Below are 23,524 nucleotides of genomic sequence, written 5' to 3'. Positions count from 1 at the left end.
GCTGAAAACACTATTATAGACACTCATTTTTCAGAATTCGCTATGGGATATCAATGGACCTTCACTCGATGGGCTCATTTCCTTGCAGTCTCCTTGCAATATTTAAAAGTCCGAGTCTCTCCGCGCTCTGTTTAATTTTCAGAAAACTCTTGATGCCAGCCTACGGATGTGTATGGCAACCACAGAATTAAAATCAGAGAACCTGTACTCGATCAATCGCTGTATTTATCGATACACACATGCGGCAAAAATTAGGGGTATTCATGTTTTGCTCGAAATGCACCCAAACTAATCCGTGCTTGTGTGCGATACTAGACACGCTTCATGGCGTGCAAACTGGCTGCATTTTAAGCAGTATACAGACTTTTTATTGTACGTACAATATTGTATGTACAATATGTACGTTATTTAATCTATTGCCATTCTATTTCCAGTAATGTTTAAGTTCTAACGAATGTTTGATGACGTAAAATCGATAATATATTTCTGCTAGTTATTGTATGTAACATATTGCGTGAATGCATTCTTGTAGTTCAATTTCCGATGAGTACAGTTTGTGATGAAATCTACCTTGTTTAATTTCAGGTCGAAGTATGAATAACAGGAATTGCGATGATTTGAATTCCAGCAACAGACCGCATTTCGCCAGTATCTGTGATTTCACTCAACCTGTAACAAATAAGACAAGTTGTTTTCTTTGATTGTTGAAATGAGAAAATAAGCTGAAATTATAAAATTATAATAAGAATCAATAAGTAGGTGAAAAGAAGAAGAGGAAAAGAGGACGGCAAAGAAGAAAGGAACTTATTATGGTTAATAAATGCATATCACTTGTTATGAGTGAAATTGTACAAAATAATGCACACGTACTGAGATGTTGATGCGTCTAATGCATGAGCCCAACAAGTGATATGCATTTATTAACCCATTTCATACACAAGAAAAAAAAAAAAAATCTTGTGATTTTTGCAATTTTTATAACAAAATTGTTAATAAAATTTTTTGAATATGCAAGCAAAGATGCATCAACCAGTGGCGTAACTGGGGGGAGGGCAACATGCCCCGGGCGCCACCCTAAGGGTTGACCAATTCAACTGACCATTTCAGCATTGATTCTGCGCCCCTCCAAGCGATGAAAGTCACAATTTTACGCGCATTTCAGCACAAAATCAATTGAAAGAACACTTTAAGACCAATATTCCAAATACCAAAATTAATTAGTAGTAGGCCTTATTTGTCCAACATTTGTCCGCAATTGTTTCAAGAATTGAGGGGGGGGGCGTCTAAGATATTCTCGGGTGGGGGTAGGTTCGCCATTTTGAATCATTGCCCCTGCTTGCCCCCCCCAAATGAAAAAAGGTAAAGTAGGCCTACTTCTGAGAGTTATTAAGTAACCTCATATTTGGTCATTTTAACCTAAAAAAAAATAAAAAAAATGTTGTACCATATGTCACCAGTTTGGCTTCAGTATGCCAAAATTTTCCGCGTGCTTTGCGTGCATTTGTACCGTAAACTTCTTTTGTTGCCATTCCAACAAACTTCTTTTGACACCAGAGATACCAGTCAGTTTAACTCAAAAAACCCGAAAAGCGTGTGAATGCAGGCCAAAAAGCCCCAAAACAGGCTGAAAATAAATAAAAACACGGGAATTTGAACTCACAAAAAACCTGAATTCAGGTTAAAACCTGAAAACTGGCATCTCTGTGACACATTCCAACATACAGCATGAACAATGCCTGCCCCTCATTTATTATGTTTCGACCCACTTGCCCCTCCCCCAATGAAAATGTCTAGTTACGCCACTGTATAGCACTGAGATGAGCTGGGGATCTATATGGACATATCTGAAACTGTCGGTACTTTTATGGTTCCAGGTGGCCTCGGGTTCTAACTGAGGGGAACAAATACCCCCACCCGGTTACACTGCAAAAACATTGTGTAGAGATTAAACAATTTTCTTCTAAATGATTTGTACATATATTTAAAAACAAGAAAAATAAGTTTTGAGTTTTGATGGTTTGTGAAGTCTAATAATTTGACATCTCTGTGAACATATTTACATAAAGATTACAAGCATTATTTAAGCTCTGCAGACTGTTTTTTGCAGTGTACGTACATTCGATCCTATGTAAACTCTTCCCAGGAAAATCTTATTCACCTTATTGTGTCACGGAGGGAAGTAATGATGTAATGATCCCAGTCAACATATCTTGTAGACATCCTGGCAGGCAGCTGAGCTTTCTGTAGGTGTGCAAAATTAAAATTCAGATTTGATATTAAATATTCTGAAACTCTTGTTGCTATGGTTAGGGGCTGTGTAATAATTAAGAGCAGGGGGGGGGGGTACAATTTCTAAATGACATGCCAAAAATTGATTGTCCACTCTTGCCTTACAAAAAAAATCTGTGTCTCCCCTTGCACATGTCAGATTTTTGGGATCCCAATTTGCAAATCTTAATAACTGGTGTAGATATATAATGCAAGCACCGCATCGAGCAAGATGCGTATTCCGTACTGTTTCCTAAGCCTTTTATTTAAATGGTGCACCACGAATGTATGCCAATAATCGCTTGTTCCCCCCGTTCAGTTTGCCAAAAATATTTTGGCCCCAACCTCTCCCAATTTTACCCTCCACCAGGACAGTCCCTAAAGTTAAATGTGTTGGGAAGGACCGGGGGGAAGGACAATTGGTCATTTATGTAAGTTGTAAAAGCAGCAGTATATTTGGAGTTCAAGAGGGTCTCATTCAGAATTTCTCATTCGTAAAAATGCAGCACATTTAATAAGGTGTTGTAATATGTCAGTTCAACCAAGTATTACCATAATGTAAATAATGAGAGATTGCAGAAGACCACTGCAAAACTAAGAAGATGCAAAATGCTTTTACAATAAAATAAAGGATGATCAAAGTTTCATGTCAGAAATAGTCTTGTAGTTCTGTTATCTCTCACTCATTAATCACACTTTGTTTTACAGGGGATCTATCTAATAATGTTGATGTCATTATGTCTACTATTAACTAACCTTGTTGTCCACTAGTAGAAAGCTGCATTTTGTGGAGAATGAGGAGTTGTGATCCAGTTCATTACCCAGGTTTCAGAGACCATGGAGACCTGATGGTAGATTGGCTTTCTTGTACGGTTTGTGGAGATAGATGATACCATCTCATGCAGGCAGGTAGAGTTTTCTGTTGCTGTGAAATACAAGCAATACAACATTTTAACAAAGAGTTGTAATGCGCCAGATCAATATTACCATAAGGCTAAAAAAAAAAATTGTTTGTTTGTCCTCGACCGCCCGCACCTATTTTTACGCCCGCGCCTACAACTTTTTTTTTCTTTTTTTTTTTTAAAACATTTTCCCCAAAACTGTAAGTTAAAAACATCGATTTTGTTGGATTTTCTACCTTTCTACGACTTTTACGTCTTGATTTAGGCATTTTACGCAGACCATATCATACGTGTGGCCGCATGTCCAAACTCACTATACAAATCTATATTTCGTTGTGAACTTTGTACTCGGCGATCGTACTATTAAAAGAACTGAATTTATATCGTATAGCTAGCGTTGTTTGTGGACAAAAATGCAGGGTGAAAATGTGTAAATATACCGATTTTTCTCACAAGTTACAAAAAATGTACTAAATACATTGTATTAAAATATTTGAAATACATATTTGAATGATATATGTAATAGTTTTTTGATTTTTAAATATTTTCACGTGGTGATTTATATTGTCTGCATAACAACGTTCAAGTGATGCAGTCCAAACATGGCGACCTACGCAGTTTGCGTATGTGTTTTGCGCGAAAGGAAAGTGATTGTAGATCGCCTTGTAAGTGCCCCTATATCCCTAAATTTACGGGAATTATTTAATAATGTAATGTCAGATGTTCCGGCTACTGCTGATGATCAATTTACCGGCCTGGAGATAGCGGTGGGGGAGAAAAGAAATGGACCGTGGAGTACTGTTTCTCCTACTGAAACAGTGGCTACCATTGCCGATTTGCAGTTCAGATATGTGCATTTCAAAATGATACGACCAGACATTCCTCCTATTGCAACGACAGCTAGAAGTACTGACAAGCCGGATGCTATTCAAGTATTGATGACAACTGCAAGGTCAACACGTTTACCATCAAAACAGGATGCATCTAACAAAAAGCAGACAATGTTTAATGACATTTACAAAAGCAGATAACAAGCAAACATAAGTTGGGGTATTTATGAAAACAAATAAAGTATGCAACTCATTCAGAAATACTTTGTCTTGTGTTTATTTTATGTTTCAATATTCTCTTCCATGTTTAAACATAAAACTTTAAATATCAACTCACAAAATAGGAAAATTTGTATGCTCTTAAAAACAAAAACAAAAACAAAAAAACAAAAAAATCCGCCCGCCCGCACCAATTTTCAAATGGTTGTGGAGGACAAACAAACAATTTTTTTTTTAGCCTAATGTAAATAATGCGAAATTGCAGATTGCACCACTGCAAACTGATGGATGCCAAATGCTATTACAATGAAATAATGCATTATCAAGGTTTGACATCACGTCAGAAACAGTCTCGTTGTTCTGTTATCTCTCACTCATTATTCACACTTTGTTTTCAGGGGATCTATCTAATAATGTTGATGTCATTATGTGTAGGATCTACTATTAACTAACCTTGTTGTCCACTTGTAGAAAGCTTCATTTTCGTGGCGAATGATGAGTTTGTGACCCAGTTCATTACCCGTTAGCTTTTGAGACCTGATGGTAGATTGGCTTTCTTGTACGATTTGTGGTGAAAGATGATTCCCTCTCTTGCAGGCAAAGTTTTCTGTTGCTGTGAAATACACACAATACAATATTATTTTAACACAGAGTTGTAATGCGCCAGATCAATATTACCATAATGTATATAATGAGAAATTGCACCACTGCAAACTGATAGACCCCGTGATAGACGCTAAATGCTATTATATCAAATAAAGGACTATTACACATCACATATTGTCTTGTAGTTTTGTTATCTTTCACTCATAAAAGAACATATATTGTTTGAAGGGGAGATCTATTATGTTGGTGTCATCAAGTGAAATATTTAACTAACCTTCTTCTCCACTTGTAGAAAGCTTCATTTGTGTGGCGAACATGGTGAATGAGGATCGAGTTTCACAGTGATGCAGTTTACCATTCGCTCTGAGACCTTCCAGTAGATTGGCTTTTCTTGTAGAGAGTTTTCAGGTTTGCGTTGAAAGATGCTATCTTTCTTGCATGGCAGGTAGAGTTTTCTGTAGCTGTGGAATTCATGTAATACAGAATATTTTAATAAAGATTTGTAATGTGACAGCTCAACCAAATGTTCCCACATGTAAATACAATACAACAGGGTAATACAAGTATAGCTGCATTATATATACCCATAGCACGCTTGGTCATTCCAAAGGAGTAAAGGGCAGTAACTGAGAACTAATGGGTAAACAGGGTCCAAAAAGGGGCTACTCTCGTCTCAGCTAGTTGCACTTCTGACTTCATAGATGAGCAAACATTTCTTTCCCAAAAGTGCACCTAACCTTTGCCATGGGAGGTAGGCGAGGTACAAGCATATCCTCCCAAATAGCATAGAATTGTTTTAGTCACTATTTATCTGCTTGTTTTCATGATTTCATGACTCACCAAGATCTGCATTGGGTCTGTGATATGTATTTATCTGTTGATAAACTGGCATAAATGTAAAAACTTCACTTTGTGCCGATTCATACATGAGAAATGATTGTTATCACTATATAGCAAAACACGTACATACATTTGTATAAAAGAGCTGATCTTGTCTCCATTAGTTTAATACACCCCTGGCTTATACATGTAGATATGAGCAAACATTTCTTTCCCAAAAGCGTGCCTAACCTTTGTCATAGGAGGTTGGATGTACAAGCACCCTCCAAAATACCATTGTTTTAGTCAGGGGGGGAAGGACACTCGCAAACTGGCAACCCACTTTGGCGATCGCAAACAGTGACTTCCGGGTTCAGTAAATGTAAACAAACCAACACGTCGGTACTGTCGGTACGCTGAGCTGTGCTGTGTTATGTGTAGAAATCAAGTAAACTCTCGGTAAAACAACATTGTGGATTAAATCTGTGTGACAGTTTTGGATGCTGCAATAAAGTGAGTATACCATAAGTATATTAAAAGTTGTCTCAGCGAGATACATGATTATAAATACTAGTTTGCGTCCCGGTTTGCGTCCCGGTTTGCGTCCTGTATGTGTAAGTTACATGTACTCTGTGTCTAGTTCTTCTTCTACACAGCCAACGCAGTATGAATTACATTGCCAAGAATGATTGCAGTACATGTAATTGCACGTAGCAATTTGAATAGTGTAGTTTTTTTTACAGTAACAAACTATTCTGTTGGTCGCAAAACCGAGCATGAACCGGCTGACAATAGCACTGGAATGAAAACAACATTCGCATTCACTGAACTCTGGAGTGTATCACAAGCTATCACGCTATGTTTGTTTGTTTGTTTAAACGGTCGCTCCGTGCGGAGACACGCTGGGTCCTGATGGGACCAGGCTCAAACAAAATGCGATAAGTTGTTTTCACTCCAACGCATGAATGAATGTGATGTGGCCCGACCAAGAGAATAAATTTAATATCAGTATATTTAACAGGGGAACAGGGGTCCATTTCATTAAACTTTAAAAAGCTTAAATCTCAAAATCCTTTGTAACGTATGATGAGTCGTAGGTTCCATTTCATTTAACCTACGACCAGTACCTTCGTAAGATTTACTACAGGGACCCTTCAGTAAAGTTAATGGGTATTCGTAACTTAATGAATACCCACTACTAGACATAACATTACGAAGGATCTCTGTAAAATCCATATTACTTACGAAGGGTACTGTTCTTAAGTTTAGTGAAATTGAACTTACAACTTGGTTACAAACGATGGTTGGTTACAAAATAAAAGTTTAGTGAAATGGGAATGTTAAAACAAGTCACAGTGACTGGCATGTCAGCATCAATCAGAATCGCAAGCACTCAGACCCAGCAACCCTATATGGAAATTTAGCCTGAAACTTCATGACCTTTTCTTTCCTATATCCTCACATAAAGGCCCTGAATGCCACTAATAGAACAAGTGGGACACCTTCCTACACATCAGTGATATGCGCAAAGGGGGTCCCCCACTATTCAGGGGAAATCACATTACCAATTATGGCGAGCGAAGGGCCTTCAGAGGAAATTGAGACCCGCCCCCCTCACTTTTGAAAAGCTGCGTACACCACTGCTGCACATGTCTGCATTGAGATTACGGCAAACCGTTGCTCATTAATTTGTGATTGAGCCAGTCTCTGGGAAGAGACTACAATTTTGGTCACCTTACACCTTGAAATGTGCTCAAAATTTACACTGATGTAAAGAAAATGATTTCTTTATTTGTTAACTTCATGTGAGGAAATTAAGTTGTGAATGTGTTAAATATTTATTTTTCTGTGTGCCTCTTCTGGCTGTGGTGTACACCTCACACCTTTGTGTGGAGAATGTCAGTGGAAATTGGAGCTAAGAAGGCATGAGTACTGGTACCTCTAAACTGCTTTGAAATGGATTTCAAATGTCGCTAACAGTGGCATTTTCATAATCACTTGCACCATTTTGCCAATGTTTGCCACCAGCATGCAGTAATTTGTCTCCCAGAATATTGTTGTATCCCAGTGTATCATTTTCAATTTGCAGTAAAAACTTGTTCGATGTGAAACAATAAAAAAATTTTTATTGTATTTCTTTTTAAATTTACAGGTTGGTGTGGTAAGCCAAAAGATTGACCAAGCCTTGGAAACTGATAACTCATCAGGCAACTGGTAGTCAGCAATATAAGGAACCACATTTAGCATAATTATTGAGATTGAAACCAAGTCTATGTACTGGTGTACTACAGTGCCATTTGTGGCAACAAGCACTCGACAAGTAACTTTTAGATTTTACATTCCAATTTAGAACTGAAATCTAAGCAGTGGACTGTGGCAACAAGAGTTTAAGGATTAATAATATGAAGCTCAGTTACACTACCTGATTCCTATTGGGCCACCTGCACAGGTGCACCATCGCCGAGGCACATGTACTTGGCTGGTACTGTGCAGTACCAGGTGAGTACCAGTGTAGTACCAGTACAGTACCACTGCTGATGGATTCTGTGCAGTGGCAGTATTGGTACTGTGTAGGTACTCTATGTGTACCAGCCTGGTACCTTGGTGATGGTGTACCTGTGCAGGCCCAAAAGGGGTGGCGAAATAGGAATCTTGTAGTGATATATTGGATAGACAGCTGAGAACATCATGCTTATAAGCTTTTAGGCTTTGGTTGAGCCATTTGTTCTCGGTTTAAAAAACCAAGAACAGTCATATTATGATTCAGCTTAGCCTCGGTTCGAGGTGTCTGGGCTCTGTGATGTATTTTTTTTGTTCTATTTTTTTCCTATTTTTTTCTTTCTTTTTTGCTTCTCGATTTATTTTTATTTTTTTATGCATGTGTTTTCATATCCTGATAATCCTGTCCACCCACCTCTGATCTGTACATGATAATATCAGATTACTACCTCTCTTCGTTATTATGGTTCTGAGAAAATAATCAGAGAAAATTGCTGATTCCAACCAGTTTTTATGTCTTACTCACAACACTAAGTTCTCAGTGTATTGTAGGCTCCTTCTAATTATTTCTTGCCGCCCTAGACGGCAAGAAATAATTAGAAGTCTAGGGCGGCAAGAAATAATTAGAAGGAGCCTACAATACATTAATAAAAAAATAAATCGAGAAGCAAAAAAGAAAGAAAAAAATAGGAAAAAAATAGAACAAAAAAAATACCATCACAGAGCCCAGATGCCTCAAACTGAGGCTAGATACAACCTAATTAGTGGTCCTCCATATGATCCCCCAATTAGTGCCCCACACCGACATTGGCTGGCTAATAATTTATGCAGCAGAGATATTAAAATAAATACACGGGATCGATACACGTGAATTGCTATGCACGATTTTGATATCAGACGAAAATCTTCCGATACCGGGTTGGAAAATGATGAATATCTCCCGTAAATGATTTTTTCTCAAGAAACCAGATGTGGTCTCATACACTTGAAAATACGTGTTGAACAGATATGATAGTCGTTAGTTTGCGCTTTGAGAGAGTAGCTTGCGTCTTGAGCTGAAAAAGTGACCAAAATTCAAGATTTTAAATAGCGCAGCGTAGAACCTTGTGGAGGTAGTCTTAGGCCAGACTATATGTGGCTATCACGAACATACAGGATCGACGAGTGTCAGACCGACTGACACAAACTGGCTGTGTAGGAGACTATCGTAGAGACAGTCTATAAGCATATGACAATGGCGAATGTATGCTCGCTGACCGTACAGAGGTCAGTCACAGGCTAATGTCATTAGCCTTAGTCGGATGTCCTTCAGCCCACTATGCATTTAAAAACTATTAAACAGGTGGGAATACAATGGCCATCCGTTGCTGTGGATTCAACCTACCATGGCATTTTCTGCCATGAAGATATCGGGCCGATGACACTGTGCCCCACACTGTGAACTCTTTGACTCAAAGGTGCAACTTCAAACCCAATTCACCCATAGAGGTAGGTCGAGTGCAGATCTGTCGGAACACACTTTTCAATACGGAATAAATGCCCGGAATAAATGCTATCCTCATCGTGACATCATCCAAGCAGCAAATTTCATTTCCCATTGAAGTGTTATCCAACGGATCTGCAGTCGATGATTCTGCATAGCACCGTTCCACTATATGCAAGGAGAGCCTCAATCTGACAGCATACATGAATGGGAATTGAACCAGTCATATTACATTGTGTAATGTTATGTAATATTTCCCATTTGTGTCAATTGCCAGTTTGAGGTTCTCCTGGCATATGACAGGACTGTGCAATGGGTGAATAGTGCCACTTCAAATTCAGTGCACCTTCAGCATGTACCGGTAATTGGTACAAAACATAACCAGCTGGCCATCGTTACATCTGTTTACAGCTCAAGTTATTTCTATTGTCAAGTATTTAGAAATACTCCCAGCTAACTCAAGTCATGTGGCAATAGATGGCCTTGTGATCAGCAAACTGAGTTGGTTCCACATGAAATGTATAATTTCCACCTGTTGTTAGGAAAATCATTTACTTCATTTAAAAAAGGTTTCAAGATCTTTCATTTCACTTCTGTGTGGTTTCATAAGGCTGAACACATTTTTTTCTGTGTTTCCGGTAACATTAGTGTTGGAATTAACACTCTGCGGTTGGCCAAATATTTTATTTTATGAGAAGATTTTGAATTATGAACACATGCTGTTGCAAAAAAAAATGGGTTGATCTGCAAAAAAAAATGCAAATTATGGACAATGGACATTAAAGATGAGAGAAGAATGACTACAATCAAGACTTAGTAGAACAATGCTATATAAAAAGAACATTTTATTAAACCTCTTTACATGGTATCAAAAGATTTACTTTACATTATTGAAGGGAAATTTGGTAACTTTTAACACAATTACTGGTATTACAGATGATGTTAACAATCACGACTTTGTATATGTGTAAAAATGAAAATAAATAATATTAAATTAAAAACATAATCATTTGCTTTGCTTGAATTTACTTCAGTGTTGCATTTGGGTAGGAATAAAAATTGTAAGAAGACAGGTAAATAGCATATAAACAATGGTATCAGACTCTGCATAGTTCAGTAGCAGAGAAGATAGTTTGCCAATTTTTTCTTTGCTGATTATTGCTGTATGGAACCTTGAAATTTGAAAATTCCAGTCAAAATTAAAAATAGCTCAAATTCTAAACACAAAATGGAGATGCATAATTTGACCTACTTGGGGCTTTCATTCCAGTTTTATGTGTATGAGCACAAAAGAAAAGGACCAAGGTTAAATGTAAATGTAAACAAATTAAAATTGTTTCAAATTGTCATTTGGTATTTTTGAAATGAGAAATTTGGCAAAAACAAAGAAAACAGCAGTAATTCTGGAGCCCTTTACCATAGTTTTGTTCTCCAGGAACACAATCATTTCTGTAAATATTTTTCAGTTCAGTTTTTGTTCACAATTAGTTATTGTGCAGATCTAACCTTTAATTTATCATTGGAGTTCTTTTGAAGCATCAAACAGTGAAATGGTGCAATGTCTCATAAATTAGTCACAAAGTTAGCCATTTTTTTCTTAACTGCTGGAACCTAAATCCAAACGACTAATCATGTTATAGTGCTATGTGAGAAGTTTGTGACAAATCCATAGGTTGAACAATCCATTGAGCTCCATTGAATAACCAACAAGAATGGTTCCCTCCGTTGATTCAAAAATCAATTGTTTCCTATGTCCATGGTATAGCCATCACAAGGTCCATTTTCCAAACCATCATGCATACTTCCTGTAAAAAAAAAGAAGACAATAATAACAATAATTTTACATAACAAAAATGGAAAAGAAAACATTTTTAATACATTATCATCTCCATAAATTTAACTCCAAAAAATAAATTGACTGGAGATAATTTATCATCGCCATTTATCTTGAGATGATTTAATATAATTTATTATTTTCAGAAAAACGGTTTGGAGATGATGTATTTTCTTGAGATAATTTGTTATCTTGAGATTTATCAATTAAACTTATCTCAAAATAATTTCTCGAGACATTTATCTCCAGATAAAAGATAACAAATTATCTTTAAATAATAAATTATTTTGAGATAAGTTATCTTATAACTAATTATTTCAAGATAATTTATCTCAAGATTATCTCAACATATTTATCTCCAGATAAAAAAGATTTTGAGATGTATTTTTTTAGTGACTTATCTCAAGATAATTTGTTATCAATTATCTCAAGATGATTGATTATCTTGAGATATTTATCTCTGAAAAAAAAAGAGATGTTTTTATGGAGATATTTATCTTGAGATAATTGTCTCAGGATAGTGGATTATCTCAGAATAGTTGATTATCTCAGGATAATTGATTTTCTCAGGATAATCAATTCTGAGATAATCAATTATCTTGTGATAAATATATGGAAATAATAAAATATCTCAAGATAAATATATCCATAATCTTTTTGTCCAGAGATAAATATCGAGATAATAAATTATCTTGTCCAAAATAATAAATTATATTGAGAAAATACATTATCTTAAGATGTTTTTTAGCTGGAGATCATAAATTATCTTGATAGTAAATTAGCTTGAGATAAATATCTCCATGAAAACATCTCTATCATTTTGTCCAGAGATAAATATCTCGAGATAATAAATTATCTTGATGAAAAATAATAAATTATCTTGAGAAAATACATTATCTCAAGATGTTTTTATCTGGAGATCATAAATTATCTTGATAGTAAATTATCTTGATCATAAATTATCTTAGGATAATTATCTTGAGATAATCAATTATCTCAGGATAATTGATTATCTCAGGATAATTGATTATCTCAGGATATTTGCTTGCTATTCAAAGACAAGATTCCTCATCCTGCTTGGAAGTCGATGGACAGCGACTTGGGAAATTCCCTGAGGTATGGGGCCAGGAGATGGTCAGGGGCGACTTCCCATTCAAAAATGCCCTGCCCTGCTCTACATAAGTCGGCGAGGCATAATAGTCCATTTGAATTACTCAAAAGAGTGACGTCGGTGCAAATAATATCTATTAAAATTTAAATCGGATGAGTTGGCTCAAATTACTGCAGTGTTTTTACATGCATTTAAAAGCTGTAAAGCTTACTACAAAAAACATTAAAGTGCAAAGTATACTGACGGCTCTCTCTCTCTCGAGGAGAGATACATAATACAATATACATGTCCAGATCCCGGGGGTACTCGGTACAAATGACCATACGGGACGTGCCGCAAACATGGGTAGCATTTTCAGCCTTCTGGTATATCAATGACCCCTTTTTCAAAGCCTATTTTGGTATATGAATGGGTCCTTTTTTCAAAATGTTCTCAATTTTTTCGGAAAACAGCCCAATTTTTCCTTAATCTAGCCAAAATTTTCAAAATTTTCCCAAAATTTTGGGAAAATTTGTAAAAACTAAGACAATTTTGGGTAAATTCGGCCGAAAATTTTGACTTTTGGTATATCAATGGGTCCAAATTTCTTGACAAATTGGTATATTTATGGGTCTACTTCCAAAATCTCAGCGGCACGTCCCTACCAAAACCAAACTTGAGTACCCCCGGTCCAGATCACTAGCTAGTAGAGGATTACGGTTAGGGGCTGTGCAATAATTGAGCCCTGGGAGGTAAAATTGTGGGGGGGGCAAGAAATTTTGGCGTGCCGAAAGGGGGGGGCAAGCAATTTTGGTAAGCCGAGAGGGGGCCAAGCAATTTTGGCACACATTCACGGGCATTCAAAGTTTGAAAATTGGGATCCCAAAAATTTGGCATGTTCAAAGGGGGGGGGGCAAAGATTTTTTGGCGGGTTAAGAGGGGGGGAGGGGCAAGCGATTTTTGGCGGACTGAGGGGGGGCAAGCAATTTTGGTGAGCCGTTTGGGGGCTCATAATTATTGCACAGCCCCTTAATATTGATCCAGCTCCCCGTACTACAATTACCATGGCCGGGGCCAGGGGGTCAGTGTTTTATAATCCCGGGGGTTTAATATACACTGACACTACAGACAGTGACGCTGTCTTTATAATAGATGGATGATTATTGTAGACTGATTATTTTATAGACATTGTGCACTGATCAGTGTCATAGCATGCTTTGTATTGGATGTGCTCACTCACTGTTGTACTATTTTAAGCTTTCAGCATCAGACAGTGCATCATGACCCTACGAAAACAGTGAGCTCGACTAATTATTCCGTACACTCACCTCAAATTTAAAATTATGCTCAAGTTGTCATCACGTTTGTAAACAGAGCTGTCTTTGTTTGTTTGTAAACAGAAGTACTGACTTCTCCGTGCTTCGTTCTGACTTTGTTATTGTACATCAACAAAAACATGGATCTCGCCGTAAACACACCACTTTCCTAAAATTTGTGAGTAAGTCTGTATATAATCACGTGATAAGAATATCGGGAACAAGGGCAAGATCTGGGTTGCTGCAATCCAAGATGACGAATCGCAAATATCCGACTCTTACACAGCATAGAAATAACGATACGTTATACGCTCATAATGGCAGATGCTTTTCATAGCTAGTAGCAGAGAGCAAATTAAGGGATTTTTAAAAAACGCGCGAAAGTCAAAATTTGACGGTTTTTTACTCAAAATCTACTCGGTGCACATCTTGTGCGCCGGGCAGATTCCTTTTAAATACATTTTACTTTCTCTGTGTTAATTTTTATCTCCCATGGATATCTGGTTTAAAAGAAATCGATCGACACAAGTTATGGCTAAAAACGGACTTTTAGCGGATATATTGCATAGGTTTGTACAGGGCCCAAAATCTACTTTGCCTAAATTTAGTGTTATTTTGTCAATATGATGGGACGTCCTTTGCCGCCTGGTTTTAGTCACTTTTATCTGCTTGTTTCCATGATTATTTCATGACTGACTTACCAAGCTCTGTATTGGTTCTGTGATATCTATTCTGGTGATAAAACTAGCATTTACTTATTGATTAAGAGTTAAATTTAAATAATGTTTAAAACACCACTTTGAGCTGCTTCTTCATGACATTCATTACATGAGAAATGATTGCTATAACTATAGATATGTATAGGAAAACATGGGCATTCAATGCTGTCTACAGTAGATAGCATAAAGCACTAAGACAGGAAATAGTGTGCAACTCTGCAGCATGGATCATGTAATTTATAAAATCTTCTTATGTGTACTTTTAGAGCTATCTACAGATCGATATAGTAAAGTTTCTCAAAATGTGTAATTTTACTACTCTTACTAACCTGTTGGTCTTGAGTGAGTCATCATCTTCGACACCTTCTGGTAGACCATCCAATTGACCCTTTGCACGGATCTGCAATCTTTTGCTACTAATAAGGTTATCCAAGCAAAACACATGCCCAAAAGGACATTTTGTTTTTCGCACTTTCCACATGGCGTATATATATGCGGTAATTATAGCATGCATTAAGAATACAAACCCAAAACAAACACTTTGCAAGCAGAAGGTCGTCTGAGACGGTGCAAAGTGTCAATATGGATGCTGGTTATTCGGTCCTCTGGGGTACACCATAAGACGTTCAAGGTTTTCATTCCACACTTTGCATATAACCTCGTTTTGAGATGACCGTACAAAGTGTCAATATGGATGCTGGTTACTCTGTCCTCTGGGGTACACCATAAGACGTTCAAGGTTTTCATTCTATACTTTGCATATAATCTTGTTTTGAGATGACCGTACAAAGTGTCAATATGGATGCTGGTTACTTTGTCCTCTGGGGTACACCAGATGTTCAAGGTTTTCATTCTACACTTTGCATATAATCTCGTTTTGAGATGACCGTACAAGTGTCAATGTGGATGCATGCTGGTTATTCTGTTCTCTGGAGTACACTATAAGACGTTCAAGGTTTTCATTCCACACTTTGCATATAATCTCGTTTTGAGATGACCGTACAAAGTGTCAATGTGGATGCTGGTTATTCTGTTCTCTGGAGTACACTATAAGACATTCAAGGTTTTCATTCCACACTTTGCATATAATCTCGTTTTGAGATGACCGTACAAAGTGTCAATGTGGATGCTGGTTATTCTGTTCTCTGGAGTACACTATAAGACGTTCAAGGTTTTCATTCCACACTTTGCATATAATCTCGTTTTGAGATGACCATACAAGTGTCAATGTGGATGCTGGTTACTCTGTCCTCTGGGGTACACTATAAGACGTTCAAGGTTTTCATTCCACACTTTGCATATAATCTCGTTTTGAGATGACCGTACAAAGTGTCAATATGGATGCTGGTTATTCTGTCTTCTGGGGTACACCATAAGACGTTCAAGGTTTTCATTCTATACTTTGCATAAACTCGTTTTGAGATGACTGTACAAAGTGTCAATATGGATGCTGGTTATTCTGTCTTCCGGGGTACACCATCAGTTGTTCAAGGTTTTCATTCTATACTTTGCATATAACCTTGTTTTGAGATGACTGTACAAAGTTCAATATGGATGCTATGCTGGTTATTCTATCCTCTGGGGTACACCATAAGACGTTCAAGGTTTTCATTCCACACTTTGCATAAACTCGTTTTGAGATGACTGTACAAAGTGTCAATATGGATGCTGGTTATTCTGTCTTCCGGGGTACACCATCAGTTGTTCAAGGTTTTCATTCTATACTTTGCATATAACCTTGTTTTGAGATGACTGTACAAAGTTCAATATGGATGCTGGTTATTCTATCCTCTGGGGTACACCATAAGACGTTCAAGGTTTTCATTCCACACTTTGCATAAACTCGTTTTGAGATGACTGTACAAAGTGTCAATATGGATGCTGGTTATTCTGTCTTCCGGGGTACACCATCAGTTGTTCAAGGTTTTCATTCTATACTTTGCATATAACCTTGTTTTGAGATGACTGTACAAAGTTCAATATGGATGCTGGTTACTCTGTCCTCTGGGGTACACCATAAGATGTTCAAGGTTTTCATTCTATACTTTGCATAAACTCGTTTTGAGATGACCGTACAAAGTGTCAATATGGATGCTGGCTATTCTGTCTTCTGGGGTACACCATCAGTCATTCAAGGTTTTCATTCTGAATAGAATATGGTAGTATATTCTTGAATTTTTTCTAATCATAGGATGCTGTACACAATCACATATTTATTTGCATGTTTTACTGTATTGGCTGGTTAGACTGTCTGTCATCATAGCTGTAAGAAACAAAATAAAATTCATAACATTTTTAGCGTGACGTAGCTGAGCCATCAATGAAGACCATGATGTCCAAACAGCACCTGAATGATAGGGTTACTTATTATCTGTGATGTACACTATGTGTTATGTGGCAAAAAAGTTACAGGCCTATAGGTTCTAATGGCAATTGTCCTGTTAAATTGGTTTATCATTTCTACCCGAGTAACGATACATGACAGATAGTGGAAATCTTTTTCTCACTGCCTGAAGCTAGACAAACAATTTGGTACAAATTTCATGAAAATCGGACCAACTTTAGTTTTTGACCCCTGTACAAATTGACCTTCGACCATTTTTGGCACATAAGTCCCCAACCACAAGTTGTACATCGACAATATTTATATATTTGTGATCCTTACAACCAGACGGATAATTTGATATGCTAATGAGTGAAATCAAAACATGTTTAATTTTTGACCCCTGTATAACTATAACCCTATGGGGTAATTTCTGGGGTCACTTTGAAGGTCATAGACTCAAAATAACGCTTGCTTACCTTCTCTTTTGGATTCAGCAGGTTCAAATTAGTAAAGATACCTAGGTGATTAACTTTTGCTAAAAATGCTGCAACAATTTTGTACAAGCATATATTTGAGATACGAAGTAGGCCTGTCGCTGTTGTTAGCATTGCCCTAGTCACTTGCCTGCTGCTTGATAAAGTATATTATATACCTCATATAGATTCCTGTTATCTGATTGGTTAAAAGTGCTGTCATAGAATTAGCTATGCCCTCCACACGGCACCGACGCGCTGCCTGCCAGTTGCGGTGACGCGATCGGTTCATAACAAAAAACTTTCTTGGTAAATTTTACCATGGCCTGTGAACAATAATATAGGCCTTTTAACCAATCAGATGACAAAAACCTATATTAATGAGGTATATAAAACAAATATTGCTTTTTTCGGGTCATGGTTAAAATTATAGGCCCAAGGTGATCTCAAAACCATGCTATGTGCGCCTCGGGTCATAGCATGGTTTGAGATCACCTTGGGCCTATAATTTTAACCATGCCCCTCATAGCAGTCAATATTTGTATACTATCTGTAGTATCTCTCTGGTCTGTTTCAGGGTCTGTTTACACAAGTTAAGAATTTATATTTTGTACATGATTTCATTTGACTCACCTGGGCTGCCTAGTCATGCTAGTGTGTAAGGATGCTAATCAAGAAGGAGGAATTCATCATCATCCAGCTCACTATCTTCAAGACCTGCTGGTAGGGAGCGTCTGTCAAACCTGTGAAATGATAGCAAGGATTCTCAAATAATTATTATGAAATGGCATCCTTTATATAAATGAAGTATAAAGATTTATATGGATACGGGTACAACATGGTACAAGTCAGGGTGAGGTTTTGCTGGCTGCAGTGAAGGTCAAATTTGAGGGGCATACGGTACGTAATATAGGCTACACATGAATGCGCAATTCAAGGAGTTGATGAGCTCAATATAAGCCAAGGGCAACGTCATGATAACTGAAGTATTAAAATAAATGTTATAAATGAAATAATTTATATGGAAATGAACATTTTGTCAACAAAGTGTGAAAAATAATGGCCGTAGTACCACTTAACATTGTTTCATACACTCTTAGAACCACATAGCCAATCAGAAAAGCCGTTAGAAAGATACACGGAGTGCATTAATATTGTATAATTGCACGGACACACACTGTGCGCACTACGCGCAGTGCTTCCGCGCGCATTCACATCACGTAGGATTGATTCATTTTCCTTGCGAGGTGATGCATTTATATTTGCTCGTATTTTCCAACATTTTTAGTGACAATTTTGTTATTAAATTAGAAAAAATCATGACTTTTTATCTTGTGTATGAAATAGGTTAAAAAATGTGTATTACTTGTTGCTCGAAAAATTGTATAAAATAATGCACTTGTACTGAGATGTTGCTGCGTCTAATGCACTCCCCCCCTTCGGGGCTCGTGCATTAGACGCATCAACATCTCAGTACACATGCATTATTTTGTACAATTTCACTCTCAACAAGTAAGACGCATTTATTAACCTATAAATAATTTTAAACAAATAAATAAGTAAATATGCCAATAAATAGTGAATCAACCTAAGTAGTGCCCCGTGCTTTATATTAAAATGTTGGGAATTTTTTTTTTTTTACAGGCATTTAACATTCAAAATGCATTGTATTAAATGTCTAAATCATCATATTCCTAAACTGTAAACTGGGAGGTTTCATTTTCAGCATGGAAGTAATAGTAATAGTCTATTACTTCCATGCTTTCAGGTGGTGCTTTATATTAAAATTTTGGGAATTTAATTTTTTTACAGGCATTTAACATTCAAAATGCAGTGTATGAAATGTCTATATCCTCATATTCCTAAACTGGGAGGTTTAGAGAAGGTCTTATTCAGATATTTGATGGAATTTAGTTCAGGTGCATTTGACAGTAGGCCTATACGTTTGGCACTCAAACAATTCTGTAGGGGCACTTATTAGGGGAGGGGTCAGGGTTTTAGGCAGGATTTGAAGGTTTGGGTGTGTAAGTTAAAAAAAGTGGGTGTGTAATAGGCCATGTGGGCAAAAACTGGGTGTGTGTTTACAAATTTGGGTGTGTAAAACACTCCCTACACGGCTGGCTGCCTAAGCCCTTGGGAGAGGTGCTAATTAGGTCAATTGGTAATGGAGTTTTGAATTAAAAACAAAGCAATTTATACCTCAAAAATGTTGTTTTTTAAAAACATGCACGCATGTGTCAAATTACCTAAAAATGCCTGTCCCCTGTCAAAAAGTCCTGGCGCTAATCGTTTTACCCATATGTGTGTCCAGTTTCCTGGAAAATACCTGACTCATGTCAAAATGCCCTGGGGTGCATCATTTTACTTGCATGTGCATCCAATTGCCTACCTTGCGTCAAAATGCCCAGGGTGCACACAGCATCCAATTACCTCAAAAAGCCTCCCGCACATCAAAAGCCCAGGCAATTGCCATTTTATCTGCCGCGCGCGTCTAATTACCGCGTAAATGCATACCACACATCATGAAGACCCAGTGCATGTCGTTTAACCCACGCAAGTGTTACCTCTAAAATGTCTGCCGCCCTCAAAGATATTACAATGTATAATAGGCCTATACTTAAAGATTACCGACTCAAAATTGCACCACTATGTACACGTATGTAATAGTACTACATGGCAAATGCGCTATCCTGTTTTGTTGCACATGGGGGCAGAATATACATTGTACATCCAGCATTTGTTGGCAAGAACACAAAATTGAACGATAAATTACGACTTTTAGCACATGTTACTACAGAATCAAAGTTTGCTAGTCGCATAGCGAAATAATCCTCCAATATAAAGTTGCCTCCATCCGCACTTTAAGAAAAACCGGCACGCATCTTTTTACTCACCCATGCGTCCAATTAACTTAAATGCCTGCTGTGAGGCAAAAAGCCCTGGTGCGTGTCATTTACCAACGCGTGCTCCCAATACGGTATGATAGTTCCTCCAAAATGCCTGTCGCTCATTAAAAAGCCCTTTTTACCCAAACGTGCATTGAAAAATCCCTGCCGCACGTCAAAAAGTCACATGCATAGAATTACCTTGAGCAAGAATGTCTAACGCACATCGTCTAAGTCCGATTCTTACTCCACATCGCAGCGCGATGCGACGATGCTTTAAAAACCTCGCAGCATCGCGCGATGCTGCGAAGTTTTAAAAGCATGTGGGGTCTGCATCTCCTTTTATGGTCATTCTGCCGACCTTGATTTTCTAGCAGCCAATCACAAGCGTGCACGGCTGCGATATCGCATCGCGATGCTATAAAGTTGAACAAAATCCAACTCCATTGCGGACCGATTTCCACCGCGCGATGAGAATTTTTACCGCCAAGCTTGTAAAAACCTGGCTAAAGTCCGATCCTGACTCCACTTCGCAGCGCGATGCGATGGTTTTCAAATATCGCAGCATCGCGCGATGAAATTAAAATGTACATTTTAATTTCATCGTGAGATGTTGCGATGTTTTAAAAGCATGTGGGGTCTGCAATCTGCATCTCCTTTTAAGGTCATTCTACCGACCTTGATTTTCCAGCAGCCAATCAGAAGCGTGTACGGCTGCGATATCGCATCGCGATGCAAAAAAGTTGAACATTGTTCAACTCCATCGAGGACCGAAGTTTCCACCGCGCGATGAGAATTTTCACCGCTGAGCTCGTAAAAACCTGGCTAAGATTACAGTTTTATAGCATCGCATCGTGCTGCGATGTGGAGTCAGGACCGGGCTTCAGATTTCAGTTTTTATAGCATCGCATCGCGCTGCGATGTGGAGTAAGAACCGGACTTTACCCTGCTGGTGCGTGTTGTTTTGCCCATGCGTCCTTTCAATTACCTCAAAAATGTTGTTTGCACTACGTTTTTTTTTTTTATGGGGGATTGAAATACCTTGAAAAAAATTATGGTATAAAAACGGTATAAAAAATGAAATTTCATAATTATTTCATTCAAATATTCACCAAATTTATATAATATAATTAGACTGGGTGCTGGTGCTGATGCCAAAAACAGTCAGGGACAGGGTGACGAAAAACTAAATACATTGAATTTGTTTTGCACGAAAAAAAATTCACTTCAAAACACATCAATTTCTGCATGCATTTTTACAACAAATAAACAGATAAAATGTAAAAATAAAAGTTAATAAATAGATAAACAATTGCTGGTGATTAAAAGCAATGTACTTGTTTGTAAACAAAAGCCAAATAGGCATTGATAGGTGTCGAAGCCAAAAATATAAATTGCATGCAGACACCCCTACACGCCACGAGCATCATTCATGGATTTTACATTGAATTTGTTCATGAAAAAAAATTAAAAACTTCTTCAAAATACGCCAATTTATGCACGTTTTTTACCCCAAAATAAACGGATAAAATGTAAAAATAAACAGTAAATAAACAGATCAACAATTGATAGTGATTATAAGCATTGTATTTGTTTGTAAACACTCAGATGTTGATGCCAAAAATAATTATAAACATTGCATGCTGCCAGGGTCTACCACGTCTACGCCGCCACTGAATTTTGTTTGCATGAAAAAAAATCTCCACAAAACACGCCAATTTATGCACGCTTTTTTACCCAAAAATAAACAGGTTAAATGTTAAAATAAACAGTAAACAAACAGACAAACAATTAATAGTAATTATAAGCATTGTATTTGTTTGTAAACACAAGCCATATTGAAATAAAGTTGATAATTTTGAAACGTATTTCTAAAAGCTTCAAGCCTAGGCCCGGGCATTTTTTTAATTAGGTAAGCTTAAAAATACGAGACAAAATAATACTAAAATAACGGTATAAACTTACCGTAATGTCTGCAAAGATTTGTGTCTGCAAGTGTCCAATAACTGTCTGAATTGTTGCAATGTCAAACTGATGCCATACATCGTCAGTTCCGTGATGCTCGTGGATTGTTTGAAGGCATCGATAAAGTTATTAAAACACTCGTCAGGAATTATCTGTACATCAAGTTCTGCTTCCTCCTCCTCCCTTTCTTCCTCCTCTTCTTTTCCTTCCTCGTCTGCAGTCATGACAGTAGCAGTCAGTTGTAGCTGGTATAATTGTGTGCATGACATGAATGTGCTGGCCATATGTCTCACCAAACTCACCACGTAACTGCTATCATCTACACGCATCCCTACTAGACTCGTGAGTCTGGTATGAATAGACTCAAGTAGAGCGTCATGTTGACTCATACTCATACCATACACACTGATAGCCAGCATAGTCATTGCAGATGGTAATGAGTTGGTAAGACATACTGCTACTGCATCATTCATCTCATTACCGTGGATAGACAACAGTGTAAGATTGGCTGGGATATTCTCTGCCAATGTCAACATATCGTTTGCTGGTGCATTCATGGTGTATGCAGACAACGCGTACAGTTCCGTACATTTATTGATATGTTCACATAATGCAGGAATAGTTTTCCCAGCCTCGATTGGATTTTTTGAGATATTGAGGAACTCCAGTGATGGCATTTTGTGGACATTTTGAGCAAGTTTGGTCATTTGTTTTCCACTAGGTGCAGTTGATGTTGCATAGAGCTGCCTTAGTGAGGACAAATGACCCTCCTCAATGTTCTTACACAGTATGTCAAAGTTGTCATGTAGTGGGAAGAAGTCAACATCGAGGACCTCCAATTGGACATGGTGGATGTTATTGAATATACCAGACACATCAGTTTCAGATGTGCTTGGTAGGCCCTCGCTGGCTTGGATACAGCTGATGTATGCTGCTATAGCTGCAGGACTGTAACTCAGGATGTCAGCACTTGTGTTTGGATTAACAGCAAGAAATCTTTGTTTGATTTCTTTAATTTTATCATCAGAAATGGCATTAATTTCTTGCTGTTTTGATACCCACATATCACGGGTTGCACCAAACTGAACAACTGGATCTGTTGCATGCGCAATTGGACGCAACACGATTTCATTGAATTCTGGCTTGTTACTACTTTGCATTAGGTAGCCTAATGCATTTGCAGCCTTGGTAGTGATGCCATGAAACAAGACCTTGCGAGAGGGAAATAAACTTTGCAAGTCTATATTATCACTCTGGGCTTCAGAGTTGCATACCAGGCACAATTCAGTT

At 37.6% G+C, this 23,524-nt stretch overlaps 1 protein-coding gene across 1 annotated transcript; it reads right to left on the bottom strand.

The window, feature by feature from the left end:
* Positions 1-518: 518 nt before the first annotated feature.
* On the bottom strand, positions 519-23,522 carry LOC140146449 (uncharacterized). Its single transcript, XM_072168308.1, has 9 exons — positions 22,235-23,522; positions 18,018-18,127; positions 15,028-16,848; positions 14,915-14,985; positions 5,100-5,699; positions 4,673-4,832; positions 3,025-3,193; positions 2,159-2,241; positions 519-669 (listed from the first exon to the last, which is right to left on the bottom strand). The coding sequence occupies exons 1-2, from the start codon at positions 23,392-23,394 to the stop codon at positions 18,052-18,054; spliced, it is 1,236 nt and encodes a 411-aa protein (XP_072024409.1). The 5' UTR covers positions 23,395-23,522; the 3' UTR covers positions 519-669; positions 2,159-2,241; positions 3,025-3,193; positions 4,673-4,832; positions 5,100-5,699; positions 14,915-14,985; positions 15,028-16,848; positions 18,018-18,051.
* Between the last annotated feature and the right edge of the window lie 2 nt (positions 23,523-23,524).

Source organism: Amphiura filiformis, chromosome 2, assembly GCF_039555335.1.
Source record: "Amphiura filiformis chromosome 2, Afil_fr2py, whole genome shotgun sequence".
Lineage (NCBI taxonomy): Eukaryota > Metazoa > Echinodermata > Ophiuroidea > Amphilepidida > Amphiuridae > Amphiura > Amphiura filiformis.
This window is presented reverse-complemented; position numbering and strand designations above follow the sequence as displayed.

Excerpts from the sequence above, each read along its gene's own strand:
- LOC140146449 (XM_072168308.1), bottom strand. The coding sequence starts at position 23,394 with ATGCAAAGTAGTAACAAGCCAGAATTCAATGAAATCGTGTTGCGTCCA. Across the intron at positions 18,128-22,234 it reads AAATCTTTGCAGACATTACG|GTTTGACAGACGCTCCCTAC; the intron begins GTAAGTTTATAC and ends ATCATTTCACAG.